Raw genomic sequence first — 15,436 nt, forward strand, 5'->3', positions numbered from 1 at the left:
AGAGCCTGGGCGACAGCAATCCAGCAAAGGCATCATCTCTGACTGCAGTTTCCTAAGGAAGTCATTCTTCCCCCCAAAGGCTCGTGACACTTGCCAGTGGGGAGGATCCCACCTGACTCCGCCACTGGCTTTCCCTGTGCTCCTCCAACCGATCCAGTGGGCTTCCCAAAAGCTTATTGACACACCTGGAACCCAAAACCCACCTGGTTAATAATCCAGATACAATCCCTTTGGGTCTGGCAGCACATGCCAGCCAAGTCCCAAACTAGTTTATTAGTTTAACCAAAAGGTAAACAGATGATGGAGATGCAGAAAGACAAGCATGCGAGCAGCTAAAAGCATTACCCGGCTGTCCACCAGGAAACAAATTTAAGACAATTTAAAGTGGCATTAAATAAATGAGGCTAAGTTTTAGCTACTTGAGATTTCCATTGTCTTTAAAAAAGGTAAATATATATATATATTTTACATTGCGGTATATAAATCTAGACTCTACATATACAGTATAAATACACAGGGTGAGCACAGGGGCACAACACTTATGTCTTGGTGGCCACACCCTCACCCAGGCCAATGGTTTTCTATTTTCTTTTCGACCTTCACACCAAGAATATCAGACTGGGGTTACATGTACTTCAACCTGCATGAGGGCTGCCACCCTGGCCATCTCTCCGACAAGTACAGAAGCACAAATTGATCAGGCATTGAAAACAGAAGAAAGTGCTTTTTGACTAGCTGAAACCCAGTCTTTACAATGTGTAGTCCAATCTCCTGGAAAGACCAAAGGAAATCGGAGGACTTCCTGGCCTGTTCTTCGGTCCATTGCCACAAATCTCTAAACTTTCCCTGGTGTTTCTTGCAGAATTCACATGGCTATTTACGTAACACAAATCCCGCACAACTGTTAGGAGCTGTATTACTGGATTAGGAAAAAAATAGCTCCATGTTACAATCTGCACTTCATATTCTGGGTTTGTTCTCTTTATTTTTGGAATATAAACTGGTATTTTGAGAATCATTTCTTAAAAAGGACAACATTCTGAAAGTGCTTCTTACACATGTCAATATTCCACATATGGCTTTTAGTTCAAACCCCAGCACAGCTCAGACTTGGAAGGAAGAGTGTGATGGTGTTATGAGAGACAAAAATGTCACTTAACAGTGATACTGTGACAGCAAGCATGGGAACCTGAAAACCAAAGTTATTGATTCCATCTGGAAGAATGTACCTCTTAGACAAACGAGTCAGATGATCAATGCAGCCCCATCTCTTTCCCCATGACTAGGCACAGTGATGCTATAAAAGTTAATAAGTAAAATAGGATGCTGCTATCAGCAGGAAACATCTTCTGCGGGGCTACTAACAGGGCAATCACTGTTCAGAAATCTTTCACAAGCTCCAACTAACCAAATGTAGTCAATTGCAGTAGAAATTTCCACACCTGAGGAACAAATTGCACATAATAAAGAGGTACTAGGATCCAGATGGCAAAAGACTCCAGACACATAGTTTTACATGCAAAAGGCAATCAGAGAAGGCAATGAAGTAGTGACATTCCAAGACAGGTAGAGAGTCCAAATGAGTCACCATTCTTTCGCGCTTTCTTTTCTGGCTTCACTACCAAAGAACATGGTTATTTGTGCAATGATTATGATATGTTCTTTAGGGGAAAACAGAAATACACGGGGTTGCCAGAAACTGAAATGAGCTTGTTTCAGGAGCTTGACACCTCCAGAGGTGTCGTGATGGCTAGACCAGTGGGGCAATGGTCCTCCGAAGCTCCTCCTGGCCTCCCTGGGGGAGCAGAAAAGCGGCAGATGCAGGCAGAGGTTGAAGGCCACCAGCTCATCCAAACCCTTTTCAAAGTGGCCTTTCATGCAGCCTGTGGCAGTTCCAGCCTCTGCAGTTGTTTTTATCTGATGGCACTTGATTGAGAAAGTCATCTTCTCCCTTTACAAAAATAAAGTTTGGGCTTCTTGTAATACTGGCACAAAGGACACTCTCTATTCCCAGGACTGATTCCATTCACTCGGAAGATACGAGACTAGGTTCTCAGTTTCTTCTATTTCCCTGTAAAAAGTGACCTCAGCTTCCCAGGCCATTGTGCAAATTTGTTTTTCCATAGTCCATACTATCCCCTAAAGTTCCTCTTATATATTTTCATATATATACACATGCATACCAAATATGTGTGCATATATATATTTTTTAAATGTGGGTAATTCTGCATTTTAGTCTCAAATAAGTCAAAGAGAATCAGTGAATCAGTCATCCTTTTCATGTCAAATTCATTTCCAATTTCCCCACAATGCCTATCATAGTGCTCTGCACGCCACAGGAACTCAATAAATATCTGCTGACTTCACCAATGATCCTGGAACACTGGATGGTAATTGCAATCACCACAGCCTGTTCTCAGTCCCGGCCTGTCTGCCTTTGGCAAACAAGGGGCCATTGGTCCCTCCCTTCAGAGGGTGATTTTGCTGTGTCTGTTACTCCAGCAGCCCCGTTTAGCTGTCCTGGGCAATGTCAAGCTGGTCCGGCTACGCAGTTTCACTTGTTCTTCCATGCAGTTCTTTTTGCGCAAAATGAAGTCAAAGTTCACTTGGCTGTTCATGGCATAAAAGACATTGGCTGAGTCTGGAATCACAAGTTCTGAAAAAGATAAGGAAAGATAAGGTGGTCAGCTTGTGGAGCTCCGCTCAGCACTGACAATGGCAGCTGTAAACCTTGCCCAGACACAAGAATGGGACTATGGCCCTTTGTGTCTGGAACGTGACCTGAACCAGACAGCGACCACCACCGCCCCGAAAACTGACCCCAGCTTCTCAATTCCAATTCTAAAAATTAGTACAAATGAGATTTTAGAAATTCACTCCACGAACTACATGTTCCAATAGAAAATGTTAACGCTAGGAAAAAAGTACAGTAGGAAACAGAGACCAAGAAAAGTTAAAGAAAATTCCCAAGATGGCAGCTACTGAATGGCAGAACTGGGATTTGAACTCAGGTTTCCTTTCTCCTGCAGTCCATTTCCCACCCCAGTATGCAGATTTTCTCAAAGACTAAGAGAATCCAATGACATGGAAAAAACAGAAAATCTACAGCACTCCAGAATTCTACTTGAAATATTAAAATTTTTTTGAAGTAATCCCGTCAAACGAATATTTTATTCCCCATGTAGGAAAGTGTGTATCTTTTTTTCTTTTTTTAATTTTACTTTAAGTTTCGGGATACATGTGCGGAACATGCATATCTTTGTTTTACTGTATTTTACTTTAAGTTCTGGGATACATGTGCAGAACGTGCAGGTTTGTTACATAGGTATACATGTGCTGCACTTACCAACCTGTCATCTAGGTTTTCAGCCCTGCATGCATTAGGCATTTGTCCTAACGCTCTCCCTCCCTTTTTCCCCCACCCCCTGACAGGCCCCAGTGTGTGGTGTTCCCCTTCCTATGTATCTTTTAATATTTAAACTATTTTCAACTTCAGTGATTCCCAACTAGACATTTGTAATTTTCAAACAACGATTGTTCCAAGTGTAATATGAAATCATCAAAGCAAAGTTATTTTGACTCAGTTTTATGTTATTTTATTTTATTTGTTTATTTAAGTTATTTATTATTATTTTATTTTTTGAGATGGAGTTTCGCTCTTGCTGCCCAGGCTGCAGTGCAGTGGTACAATGTCAGCTCACTGCAACCTCTGCCTCCCGGGTTCAAGCGATTCTCCTGTCTCAGCCTGCTGAGTAGCTGGGATTACAGGCGACCACAACCACGCCTGGCTACTTTTTTTTTCTTTGTATTTTTTTTTTGTATTTTTAGTAGAGATGAGTTTCACCATGTTGGCCAGGTTGGTCTCGAACTCCTGACCTCACATGATCTACCTGCCTTGGTCTCTCAAAGTGCTGAGATTACAGGTGTGAGCCACCATGCCCGGCCTCACTTGTATTTTTATTTTTTATTTTATTCTTACTATACTTTAAGGTCTGGGGTACACGTGCAGAACGTGCAGGTTTGTTACATAGGTATACACGTGCCATGGTGGTTTGCTGCACCCATCAACCCATCATCTACATTAGTTATTTCTCCTAATGCTATCCCTACTCTAGTCCTCCACCCCGCGACAGGCCCTGGCATGTGATGTTCCCCTCCCTGTGTCCATGTGTTCTCATTGTTCAACTCCCACTTATGAGTGAGAACATGCAGTGCTTGGTTTTCTGTTCCTGTGTTAGTTTCCTGAGAATGACGGTTTCCAGCTTCATCCATGTCCCTGCAAAGGACATGAACTCATCCTTTTTTATGGCTGCACAGTATTCCACGGTGTATATGTGCCACATTTTCTTTATCCAGTCTATCATTGATGGGCATTTGGGTTGGTTCCAGGTTTTGCTATTGTGAATAGTGCTGCAATAAACATACATACGCATGTGTCTTTATAGTAGAATGATTTATAATCCTTTGGGTATATACCCAGTAATGGGATTGCTGGGTCAAATGGCATCTCTGGTTCTAGATCCTTGAGGAATCGCCACAAGAAAGTATACAGTATTTAGCACTCACGTGTAATGAGCATTTGAAAAAAACAAATGGAATTTAAAAAGGTAAAATGTACAAGTCTAGCTCTGTGGTAGTGGGGTTGGGGAGGCAATCACAGAGGCATATGGTTGTAAAACTGGACAAAGTGAGTCTTAATTCAACCTCAAACACTGAGATCCAACAGCAAGACTGATATGAGCAGGTTCCAAGTGACTCTTGTACATTCTGTGCACAAAGGCTCAGTGGAGCACAACCCCCTCAGAGTGTCCCATGCTGCTGCCCACATACTCGTGAGTCAGTAATAATAGTCCTCACAGTTATATATCATTTAGCATCTCCCCATGTTCAGGTATATGATTTCTTGTTATCTTCAGAATCGCCTTGTGACATATGAAGAACCAGCAGGGTATTGTCTCTAATTAAGGACCAAGGCCCAAGGGGTCCAGCAGCTTGCATTTAGGATCACACAGCTGAGGGGCAGCACTGGGTCCTGGCTACCCCTCAAGACTCCCGGACCTTTAGACCCACCAGCCTCACCTTAGTGCCGTGTTGTAAGCAAAATGGTACAACTTGAGACCATCTTTTAGGCTTAGAATTATAACTACAACTACATTAAAAGGTTATAACTGAGAAAGTGTTGCCCCACAGCCTAAGCCTCAGCTGAATGAATGAGAAAACTTCCAAGAGGAAACTGAAAAAGAATTTTCCCAGAGGCTGTAGCTTTTAATCTCTAGGAGAAGGCAGTGTTCTAATTTCAGCCACTCTCCTCTACACCAGTGATAGAGCCTGGGGTGACATGTTGATCCTAGAGCCTAGCTTGGGAAATGCTTCTCACTTACAGGGGACGCTGCTTGTTGGTGAGCAGAGGACTACTTAAGGTGGCTGCAATGGACAGTTTGGGGTCTGGTGGCAGAAAAGGTTGGCTTTGGTCAACAATATTTGCTGCTCCTTCTGCACTTGAAGAAGAGACCTATCCTGACAGTCACTGTCTGTGAAGTGACAAAGTACAGAGGAGTTATCTACCAGCCTGTTTTCTTCTCTCAACAAATGCAATCCCCAAATTCATATTAGCAGACAGATACATGCAAAGGTGATTATTTGCCCAAAAAGTCTTCCATAAAAGATATTTCTTTAAATAACATGTTCCCAGGCATGTTGAAGCCTTTCATAGATTACCAATTCTTTGCCTCAATACATGTGAGTTAAATAACCTTCAAGTTAGAGGTTTGTGTTATTTTTAAATTGACCATGAATAAAGAAAATAACTCTCATACATGATTAACTGGAATGATGAGAAATTATTATAGGAACCACTAAATTTCAGATTCACACACAACTTAGACACACATTCTTGGGTAAAGGAGGTGTGTGGCCACCTGCAAAGCCCAACAGACTCCCCTACCCTCTGCCTCCTGGCGCAGGGAGACACTTCTTCCTAGAAAAGTGTTTGAAGAGCTCGGAAAGACTGGGCAGAAGAAATACTAGTCAAAATTGCAGGAAAAACAAGAGCTGGGGAATCTGGGAGGGCTTTGAGATACTTAATTCTACAAGTGAGGTGATGGCACAGTTGTTCACCATTGCGCTACCAAAAACCACCACGAGGTCCCGATAAAACAGTACGTATCCATTTTCTGCCTTCTAAGTGCGGAGCGCTGTGGACATGTGCTAGCCACCTGCCCTGTGAAGGAACACGCCTGTCTTGGAAGGATGCCCACCTTTGTCCTCCGAGATGACCTGCACCAGCTCGTACTCCTCGGCGGGGTCTGAGTCCAGATTGTGCTTCAGCATGGCTCTCTGGATCACTGCAGGGGTTTTATCCTGGCTCGTCAACTGCAAAGACAATGAACAGGTTTGTAAAGTACTTAGCTTCACATTTCCTGAGGGAGTTCTCCTGACTCTCTCATTCTTGCCATCTTGTGTTGTGATGCCTTTCCAGAAAGAATGGACTCGTGGATTTGGAACTGGACCAAGAGCCAGGATCCCTGGTTTCTAGTCCTGGTTCTACCCTTAGTAGCCACAGATGATGGGCGAGTCACCTAATCTCTGAGCCTCAGTGTCATCTGCTATTAAAATGGAGAGAACACTTTCCTTGCCAATCTCCTCCACAGTGGTTGAAGTTCCCGTGAAAGAATATATATGAGGGAATTGTGAAAAATGTAAAGCATTATTAGTCCTGGCCCAACATATCCTCCCATGTTGAACTGCTTCTATGGCACTGGTTACAACCCACAGGATAAAAACGGTCACAGTTCTGCCCATTGACCATTTCAAAAAGTACAGGTGAACCTGTGATTCAGCAGTCCCACTCCCAGGCATTTATCAAGCAGAATAAAAACATATGTCCACAAAAGGACTTGTACACAAACATTCATAGCAGATTTATTCACAATAGCTAAAAACTGAATCAATCTGAATCTCCATCAACAGGAAAAGAGAATAAATCGTAGTACATTCATAATAGACTCCTACTGAGCAACTAAAAGGAACTAAGAACTGGCACATGCAACAATGCAGACGAATCTCACAAACATCTTCTTTGGCAAAAGAAACCAGACACAAAAGATTACACACCAGTGGCGTCTATTCTTTCAAAAAAAGGAAAAATGAATCTGTGGCATTAGAAAATGAACCTCTAGGTTAAGAGGGGATTGATTGGAAAGGGCACAGGGAATCTGGCAGGTGAGATGGAAATGTTCTTTATCAAGATTTGGGGTAGTAGTTTCATAGACATATATAGTTATTAAAACTCAAAGAATCAAACATTTAAGATCTGCATATGTAAATACATGCAAATTATGCTTCAATAAACATGAACTTGTAGGTGTTTTAAAAGCACAAGTTAAAGGTTTCCCTCATTCCCAATTCTGATGTTCTCCCCTTCAGCTCTCTGCCTGCCACCCAACTATTTGCAGGGTGTGCAGAGCAACATGAAAAGAAAGCAGACTTTATGTACCATATCTTGGGTGATTTCTTTAAATTTGAAAGAAGTGAATGAAAACTCAGATTATTCTTACTTAAAAAATAAAAAGCTGTTCTCACCAGGGGGCAAGAGAACTATAGAAAGAAAGCCCCCCACAACCATCCTCGACACATACAGAAGCCTCATTTCCTCCAAGAAACTGCCATTGTGTGCCTGAGGATGGCAGTGCCGAGATGCCTGGCTCCGATCTGGGGCAGCAGCTGGTGTTTGTGATTCAATACACAATGTGCATTACAAAGGGGTCCTTGTAAGCAGCAAAGATCTTGTTCATGTGTCTGATACCAAAACATCTGGCATATTCATTTACAAAGGAAAAGTAGGTGCACACAAAATTCTAAATGAGGAACACATGCTTTCTGATAGGATGAAGAAAATGCTCCCAAAGCTGGGTCACACTGAACTAGTAGCAGAAGGCTAAAGGAGAAGATCTCTCCTCAAGGGATGCAGGTCAGGCTAAGGTGGGTAAGTTATATGACCCAGCCAGGCTACCTTCATTCTCCTTACCTTAAACTTCCCCAGGTATGTTCAAATGAGGACAAGATGACCAATGGCTTTCCCTTGGGTGTTTATTACTTTGTACCATGAAAGCCATGCTGAATGGAACTGATGATTACAATGAGGATTCCCAGCTCAAGCAGCCATCCTTATGCGGACAGACGGAACTAGCACTCATAAGTATCGAATGTGAGCCACATATTTAAGTTTCTAGCAGCCACAATTAAAAAGTTTTTAGGATGGGTGTGGTGGCTCATGCCTGTAATCCTAGCACTCTGAGAGGCCGAGGCAGGTGGATCACGAGGTCAGGAGCTTGAGATCATCCTGGCCAATATGGTGAAACCCCGTCTCTACTAAAAGTACAAAAAAGTTAGCTAGGTGTGGTGGTGGGCGCCTGTAGTCCCAGCTACTCGGGAGGCTGAGGCAGGAGAATGGCGTGAACCCGGGAGGTGGAGATTGCAGTGAGCCAAGATTGCACCACTGCACTCTAGCCTGGGCCACAGTGTGAGACTCCGTCTCAAAAAAAAAAAAGGTTTTTAAAAAGTGATATTTAACTTGAACACCCCAAATATTACATCAGCATATATAATTAGTACAAAAATTGTTAACGCAGTATTTTACTTTTTTGTACTAAGTGTTCAAAATCTGGCATAGAGTTTACCCGCACGGCTCATCTCAATTTGGAGTATCCCCATTTCAAATGCTCCATCGCCACCCGGGGCCAGTGACTGCTGTACTGAACACACGGTACTGAACAACGCTTTGGTGTCACCTTCGTTGACTTTCCTGTGACAGAAATACTGCATTCCCTGTGTAAGGGATTTTGGGAGACTGACTCTGTGATTGACATAATGGAGAGAAAGATCATTTCGAAAGAGTGATGGGCTCAGTGGTAGAAGACATTTTTCCATGGTCACTGAGGAGGTAATTTTACAAGGGCTAATTGCTGTCTCTCCTACTTTCTATGGAAGGGCCTCCGATTCCAGGGACATGAGTTGCTCTTGCGAAGCAAGTCCTCTAGGCCACCAGTTCTCAGTGTGCAATCTCTGGCCCGTGGGGCCCTCAAATCCGTGAGGGGATCCATGAAACCAAAATTATTTTCATGACAATACTAAGATGCTGTTTGTCTTTTCTTTGTGTTGACATTTGCATGTATTGCAGAAGCTATGGTGGATGGAAGTGCTGGCACCGTAGCACAAATCGGTACAGTGGCTCCTAACTACAAGTCTACTAGCTGTCACTGTATTCTTCAGTACACTGCACTCACAGTCAAAACAAAACAAAACAAAGCCAGTCTCACTCGCATTTTAACAGCCTTACAGAAATGGAAAACAATGCCACTCTTCTTGCTCAATAATTTTTGGAAAAAAATAGATATTTTTCATTAAAAAATAAAATTTACATTAACATGCAATGTGTCCATTATTGTTATTTTAAATGAATCAACATTTTGAAAGTTTCTCAGTTTAAATATCTAATGTGGTAAATATCAACAGATACAACCTACATAGTCTGAAGCTCTTCGGAATATTCAATGCTGTTTCAGAGGATAAAGGGGTCCTGAAAACAAAAAGTTTGAGAACTGCTCGTCTCCCCTGAACCTGGACTGATTTATTTTCATCCTCTGGTCAACGGCACACAGCATAATACATTTCACAAAGGGACTTCCTGTAGAGCCAAGTTTCTCCTGAGAGGCCTAACGATGAAAACGAGAGCACGAGAACACTGTGTCATCTCTCCAGATCAAGCCTGTGACACACGCAGCATTTTCATGAAAGGGGAGTGGCACCACCTGGTGAAATATGAAGGGCCACAGGAAGGGGTTGGCAGGAGAGGTGATTCTCACAGAGGCAGCCCATTTGCTGGGGAAGGAGGAATCTCCGGGCAGGGGGCAGGGGATCTTCTGCTCACTACCCTCCCAACACTCAGACAGCATGCACAACCTATGACTCCTCCTGGGCAGTAGCGGTTCGTGCAGTTCAACCACTCACAGTTCTCCCCAGACTGAGCAGAGTGCACGTTGACCAGGCAAGTCCCAAAACATAACTGTCTGGTGTACAAATCCATGCTACAATTCAGAGACACTGTAGAGTTACACAGTGGAAGTTCTCTCTGGTTGGCACAAGTAAGAGGTGCCAGGGGAACAGACCATGCTGAGAAGACAGTAACCACATGGAGGACCTTGGCTTCCCTGTGCTTCCTCTACCTCTCGGGTGCTCCTTTATTAGCCGCTCCCGCGTTACCGCTTGCATTCTGCCTCATCCTACACTCACTCTCACAAGACCGCATCCCCGCTGTGGGGCTTGACAACTCCCAATTTTGATCTCAGCACCAGCTTTGCACCCATGTGTCTGACCATCTGTCAGACAATGCCATCTGATGTCATACTGGTACCTCTGATTTCAACGTCCCTGAAATATCCTGCTCTGGTAGTTCATATCTCACAGACCCACCAACTGCCCAGACAGCCTCTAGTCCACAACAGTAACCAAAAAGTTGGTAACTAAATGAATGGATTCCACAATTCTACCTCATCAAAAGCTTTCAAAAATCCTCACCATCTCCAGCCACATGACCGTCATTCAAGCCCTTATCCTCTCCTATATGGAACATGATACCAGCTTCCTAACTTGCTTCCCCCACCTCCAATCTACCCCCACACTCCAGCAAACACAATGCCATGACTTTCTTAATGAGCAAATCCCATCACTACTTAAAAACCTGCAACAAGACCCTATTGCCTGTGGGATTAACACACTCCTCTGTGTGGGCCATAAGGCCCCTTACAACCTGATCTTGGCTCTGTTATTTCGTACACTGGGAATAATGCTTTGTGAGCTCCCTTTCTGATTAAAACATCCTCAAAGGTAGAAATGTCTCACTCATCTCCCTATCCCCCAAGCCTGATCTAATGACTAGTAAACAATGTTTGATATTTTGTTGATTCAATAAATGCTTTAGCAAAGCTTTTATGTGGAGCCTCCATACCACTTATGTCACATTCAGACCTGAGCTTGTAAGCACTCAGTGTGCCTTCAAAGAGGCGAGTCATAAAGATGAGGACAGATGTGGAATTAGCTGTGGGATTTTGCTACAAAGGATAATGTGATTTCTAACACACGATTATCTCCCATAAACTAAGGAGTTTATATTCTTGTGATAAACATACCAGACCTCACATACCCAAGGTTATCGCCATGAGAGGCTCTGTATGTATTCCCAAAAGACGGCCATTATTAAAAACATCTTTGTAATTGTCCTCAGAAACATACAGATTTTACAAGAAGCTCAAAAAGGCTGGTCTCATTTTATAAGCATCATTGCTCATTAACCCAAACTGTATTTCTAGCTTGATCATCCACTTTATTAACTAGGTTTGATCCAAATGACTAAATGACAAATATTTGCCATCAGGGGAGTACACTGCTAACAATGTGTGGAAATTCAATGATAAAACCAGACATATAATTCCACAGGAAGGCTTCCAAAAACATGTGAAGCAGTGGCATACTCCTTGGAGCACATTGACACAGTCACCCAAATTGAGAATTTTCAAAAGGCTAATACTGACCTAAACAAACACGTTTTAGCATTTCTTTAAGATGTGAAAATTATATCCTATATACACTGTGTGTGTACACATATATGCATATATATTTTATATACATGCATCACTCAGCATCTATGCCCAGGGAGACCTGGAACTGACACACATCCCTTCTGTGTGAATGCATATATGTATATGCTAATATTGTGTGTGCATATTTAGGGTGGTTAGTCTGAGCGGCTGATAGACACAGACACACAATCTAAATGGAAGCCCGCTCCTGGGTCAGGGCTTGCTCCTCACCATGATGCTCTTGTACATGTTGCCATTGTTGTCTTCCACACTGATGCGGATGATGCAGGTGTCTTCGTTCTGTTGGTTGTAAACAGGAGGCAGCACAGTCGAGGTAATGGATGTCACCGAGACAGAGCGCTTATGGATTTTGGGGTTGTTGTTGCAGGACGGAGGGGAGGAGAGGGGGTTCATTAAGGAAGACATCCCTGAGGAATTTGTGTCCATGGAATGGATAGAAGAGCAGGATGAGGAGGACTCAGAGAGCTGGAAGAGTAAACACACCCCGGAAGAAAACAGATTAGAACACTGGTCAACAGCTTTGTAATTTTCAAAGCAGAGGTAGATATTAAGACTGACAGACTGCAGTTATTTCCTCCACAACAGCCCACAGCACACATGTATCTCATCCCTGGTGTAACTACTCAAGTCCCCATCAGTGGTAGATGCCTATCGGTGACTCAGTGTGACCTAGTGACTCTATAACCACGTGAGGCAGAGCAGCTCTATTTCCCTAGGTTTTAGCTGTTCTTATGGAAGTTAACCAGCAGGTGGCAGCAGACACCAGAAACTGGAGGCAATATGGGTTCCCAAAGAAGTTAGAGGCTTACCCGGCTGGAGGAAAGCCTTACCAACAGTTGATTCAGTCCTACTGCAGTCAGATTTCGTAGTGGGAGAGAAAGTTTTGTATTTTTAGAAGTTTCTAAGAGAAGTACCCCAGATTATATGGCTCTGCATTGAATATTAGTGCTAGAAAGGCCTTGGACATCAACTAGTCCCATACCTGTTCTGCTGAGGAACCTGAGACCCAGGGAGAAAACTGGGGCTCCAGGTCCACACAGCTAGTTGGCAGCACTCCTAGAACAGGAACCCAAGCTGATTCCCACTACCGAGTTCCCAGAGCAAGAACATGGCCAAGACTCAGCCCGTGGCTGATGATAATAAGATGAATCAACATAATATGCGGCTACCTTGCTATGTTTAGCACTGTGGGGCTTATGATGAGCTTTCATATATCTTATCCCATTTTAATTCCACAACTGTCTTGTGAACAAAATGCAGAGCATTATAAAGACGAGAAGAATAAGATTGAGAACATAAAAGTGACTTGCTCAAGGGAAATACAGCCTTTAAGGAGCTTCACCGCTTCACCACTTTCCACATTTGCTAGTAGAGCCAACTGTACACATTTTCATGATGTGTATCAAGGACAATTAAGAAATGGAGTGCTACAGTTAATGTGCTTTTCTGATTAATTACACATTTCTCATCCATGCAATACCAATAACCAAAGAAAGAGGTTATTGGAAGAGGTACTTTTAAAAATCATTAAATTGAACCATTTAAAATATCAATTCTTATTGTAGAAAATTATAAACAAATTCCTGGAATGATTGAAGCTAAATTATACCATGTTGATCCTATAAAATATTCTGGAAGTAATTTATAAAATAAATAACTTATGTCTTTCATATTTATCTGCCTTTCCATGGAAACAGTATAGAAGTTGAGCTTTCTGGTTATCAGGCTTCTGATTAAAATGGAGTCTATTATCTTATTTCCTGTAGATTTCCTCCTATGGCATAACTATACATTCAATTCTACTGCATGGTTAGTTTACAGCCAGCCAGCTGATGTGACAATTCTCATGGGTAGGGGTCTGATTGTGGCTCTATCATAATATGGCTTAGTTTTTGTTTTGGCTTTTGGGTTTTTTTCTTCCTTATGTTCCCAAGTGAATCAACTTAGTGGCTCAATTTGAGGACTGATGATGGATAAGTTAAAAGCATAAGTTTCTTTGCAGATATATTAGTTAAGGGGGTACATTTTCCAATTAAATCATTCAATTTTTTCACTTTCATGTTCCTCTATCCAAACTCTATTTCCTTTGTTAGATTTTTCTATGATTCTAGTGACATTTATAGTTAAGATAAAGCCTAGAATATGCCTGGGTTATAGCAGCTCTAAACAGACTGCCTGATGATCCCCCAAATTCCTATTGAGAATTTAAGAAGTGAGGAGCAAGTGCAAAAATCAATGTTTAGAAATCATGATCAGGGGAATGAAGAAAGGAATGCAAATAAATTACCCTTCACCTTTAAGAGCAACCTCACAGTGTAGCCTGTGGGAAAGGAAGAATGACAGTCTGGAGGACTTTTGGAGAAGGCGGCTGTCACAGGCTCTCAGAGCAGGAAGGAAGTGTGGAGGTCAGCCCAGTCCAGCTATGTGCCAAGCAGGAGAACCAAGAGCCTTTCCAGCTAATATGCAGGGATTGTGCAGCCCAGGAACTACTTGCAACCAAGTGAATCACTCATGTTTAAGTCTACAGAAATGTATGACTCTGAGAAAGGTTCATCCAAAGAATAAATAGTCATGACTTCTGCAAGAATTTAAAAAGCCAGTGTGATAAGGGATGAGACAGAAAAGATGAAGCAAGGGATGTGAAGGAGACAGCACACTGGGCTTCTGCACAGTTTTAAAAGGTACCATCTGGACCAGTGTACATTTCCACTGTGCCACAAGGTGTGACTGTGATTCCATCTCCTTCCTGGAGAGACGGAGAAATCCCACAAAAATGTGGGCAATACCTCAGTTGTTACTTTGCTACAATGTCTACCATCAGAAATGGAGCCTACAAAACCTCCGAGGCTGTGAAAAAAGTGAATGATAGAGATGGCATTCCAGATTTTGACAGATTCAATTTGTATGCCAAGTCACAAAGAATGACTACATCCCGAGTTGACGAAAAATGCCTTTTGAGAGCATGGCCAGTCTGTAGTTATGTCATAGTTGACTCTCTGATCCAAACCCTTCAACCAACAGATTGAAGCAGATGTGTACAGGAGATTAACATTGATATTGGTGGGGTGCAGTGGTTCATGCCTGTAATCCCAGCACTTTGGGAGGCCGAAGTGGGTGGATCACCTGAAGTCAGGGGTCTGAGACCAGCCTGGCCAATGTGGTGAAACCCCATCTCTACTAAAAATACAAAAATTATGTGGGCATGGTGGCACACGCCTGTAATCCCAGCTACTAGGGAGGCTGAGGCAGGAGAATCCCCTGAACTCAGGAGACAGAGGTTGCAGTGAGCCAAGATCACACCACTGCATTCCAGCCTGGGCAACAGAATGAGTGAGACTTCATCTCAAAAAAAAAAAAAAGAAAAAAAAAAGACTGGTCTTAAGATTTTAAGATTAAGATATTTTGGTTTTTAAATTTTTATTTATGCAGTCATGGAAAATAGAAACTCAAAGGAAACTCTTTTATCACCTCTCATCAGTTTCCTTTTTTCCAACATGGGAGGATGTATCCTTGTTACCAATCCCTCATCTTCCCCTGCATCTGTGCTCTTTGCACTGTGATTTCAGAGTTCCTCCCACTAAAATTGGAGCCTATTTCTCTGCTTCATTTACTTATGTGGAATGTGGCCACATGATCGCTTTAGCCAATAGAATGTTGGTTGATATGACTCAAGTAAAGGCTTGGTATGTGCTTGCGAGTTGGGCTTGCCCTCTTGCTTGTCCGTCTTAGCATGCTAGGGGCATGCCCTGGGTAGCCCGTTACTCCAAAAATAATGAGAG

At 42.7% G+C, this 15,436-nt stretch overlaps 1 protein-coding gene across 3 annotated transcripts in view; it reads right to left on the reverse strand.

Moving 5' to 3' along the window:
• Positions 1–225: 225 nt before the first annotated feature.
• RGL1 (ral guanine nucleotide dissociation stimulator like 1) overlaps positions 226–15,436 on the reverse strand; it is a 287,005-nt gene continuing 271,794 nt past the window's right edge. For all 3 annotated transcript variants that reach the window (XM_007989218.3, XM_007989217.3, XM_007989216.3), the window contains 3 exons: positions 11,868–12,122; positions 6,258–6,372; positions 226–2,656 (listed from right to left, as the gene is read on the reverse strand). In XM_007989218.3, coding sequence (XP_007987409.1) covers positions 2,469–2,656; positions 6,258–6,372; positions 11,868–12,122 — 558 coding nt within the window. In that variant the 3' untranslated portion in view covers positions 226–2,468. The remainder of the gene's footprint in view (positions 2,657–6,257; positions 6,373–11,867; positions 12,123–15,436) is intronic.

The sequence above is a fragment of the Chlorocebus sabaeus genome, chromosome 25 (assembly GCF_047675955.1).
Source record: "Chlorocebus sabaeus isolate Y175 chromosome 25, mChlSab1.0.hap1, whole genome shotgun sequence".
Taxonomy (NCBI): Eukaryota; Metazoa; Chordata; class Mammalia; order Primates; family Cercopithecidae; genus Chlorocebus; species Chlorocebus sabaeus.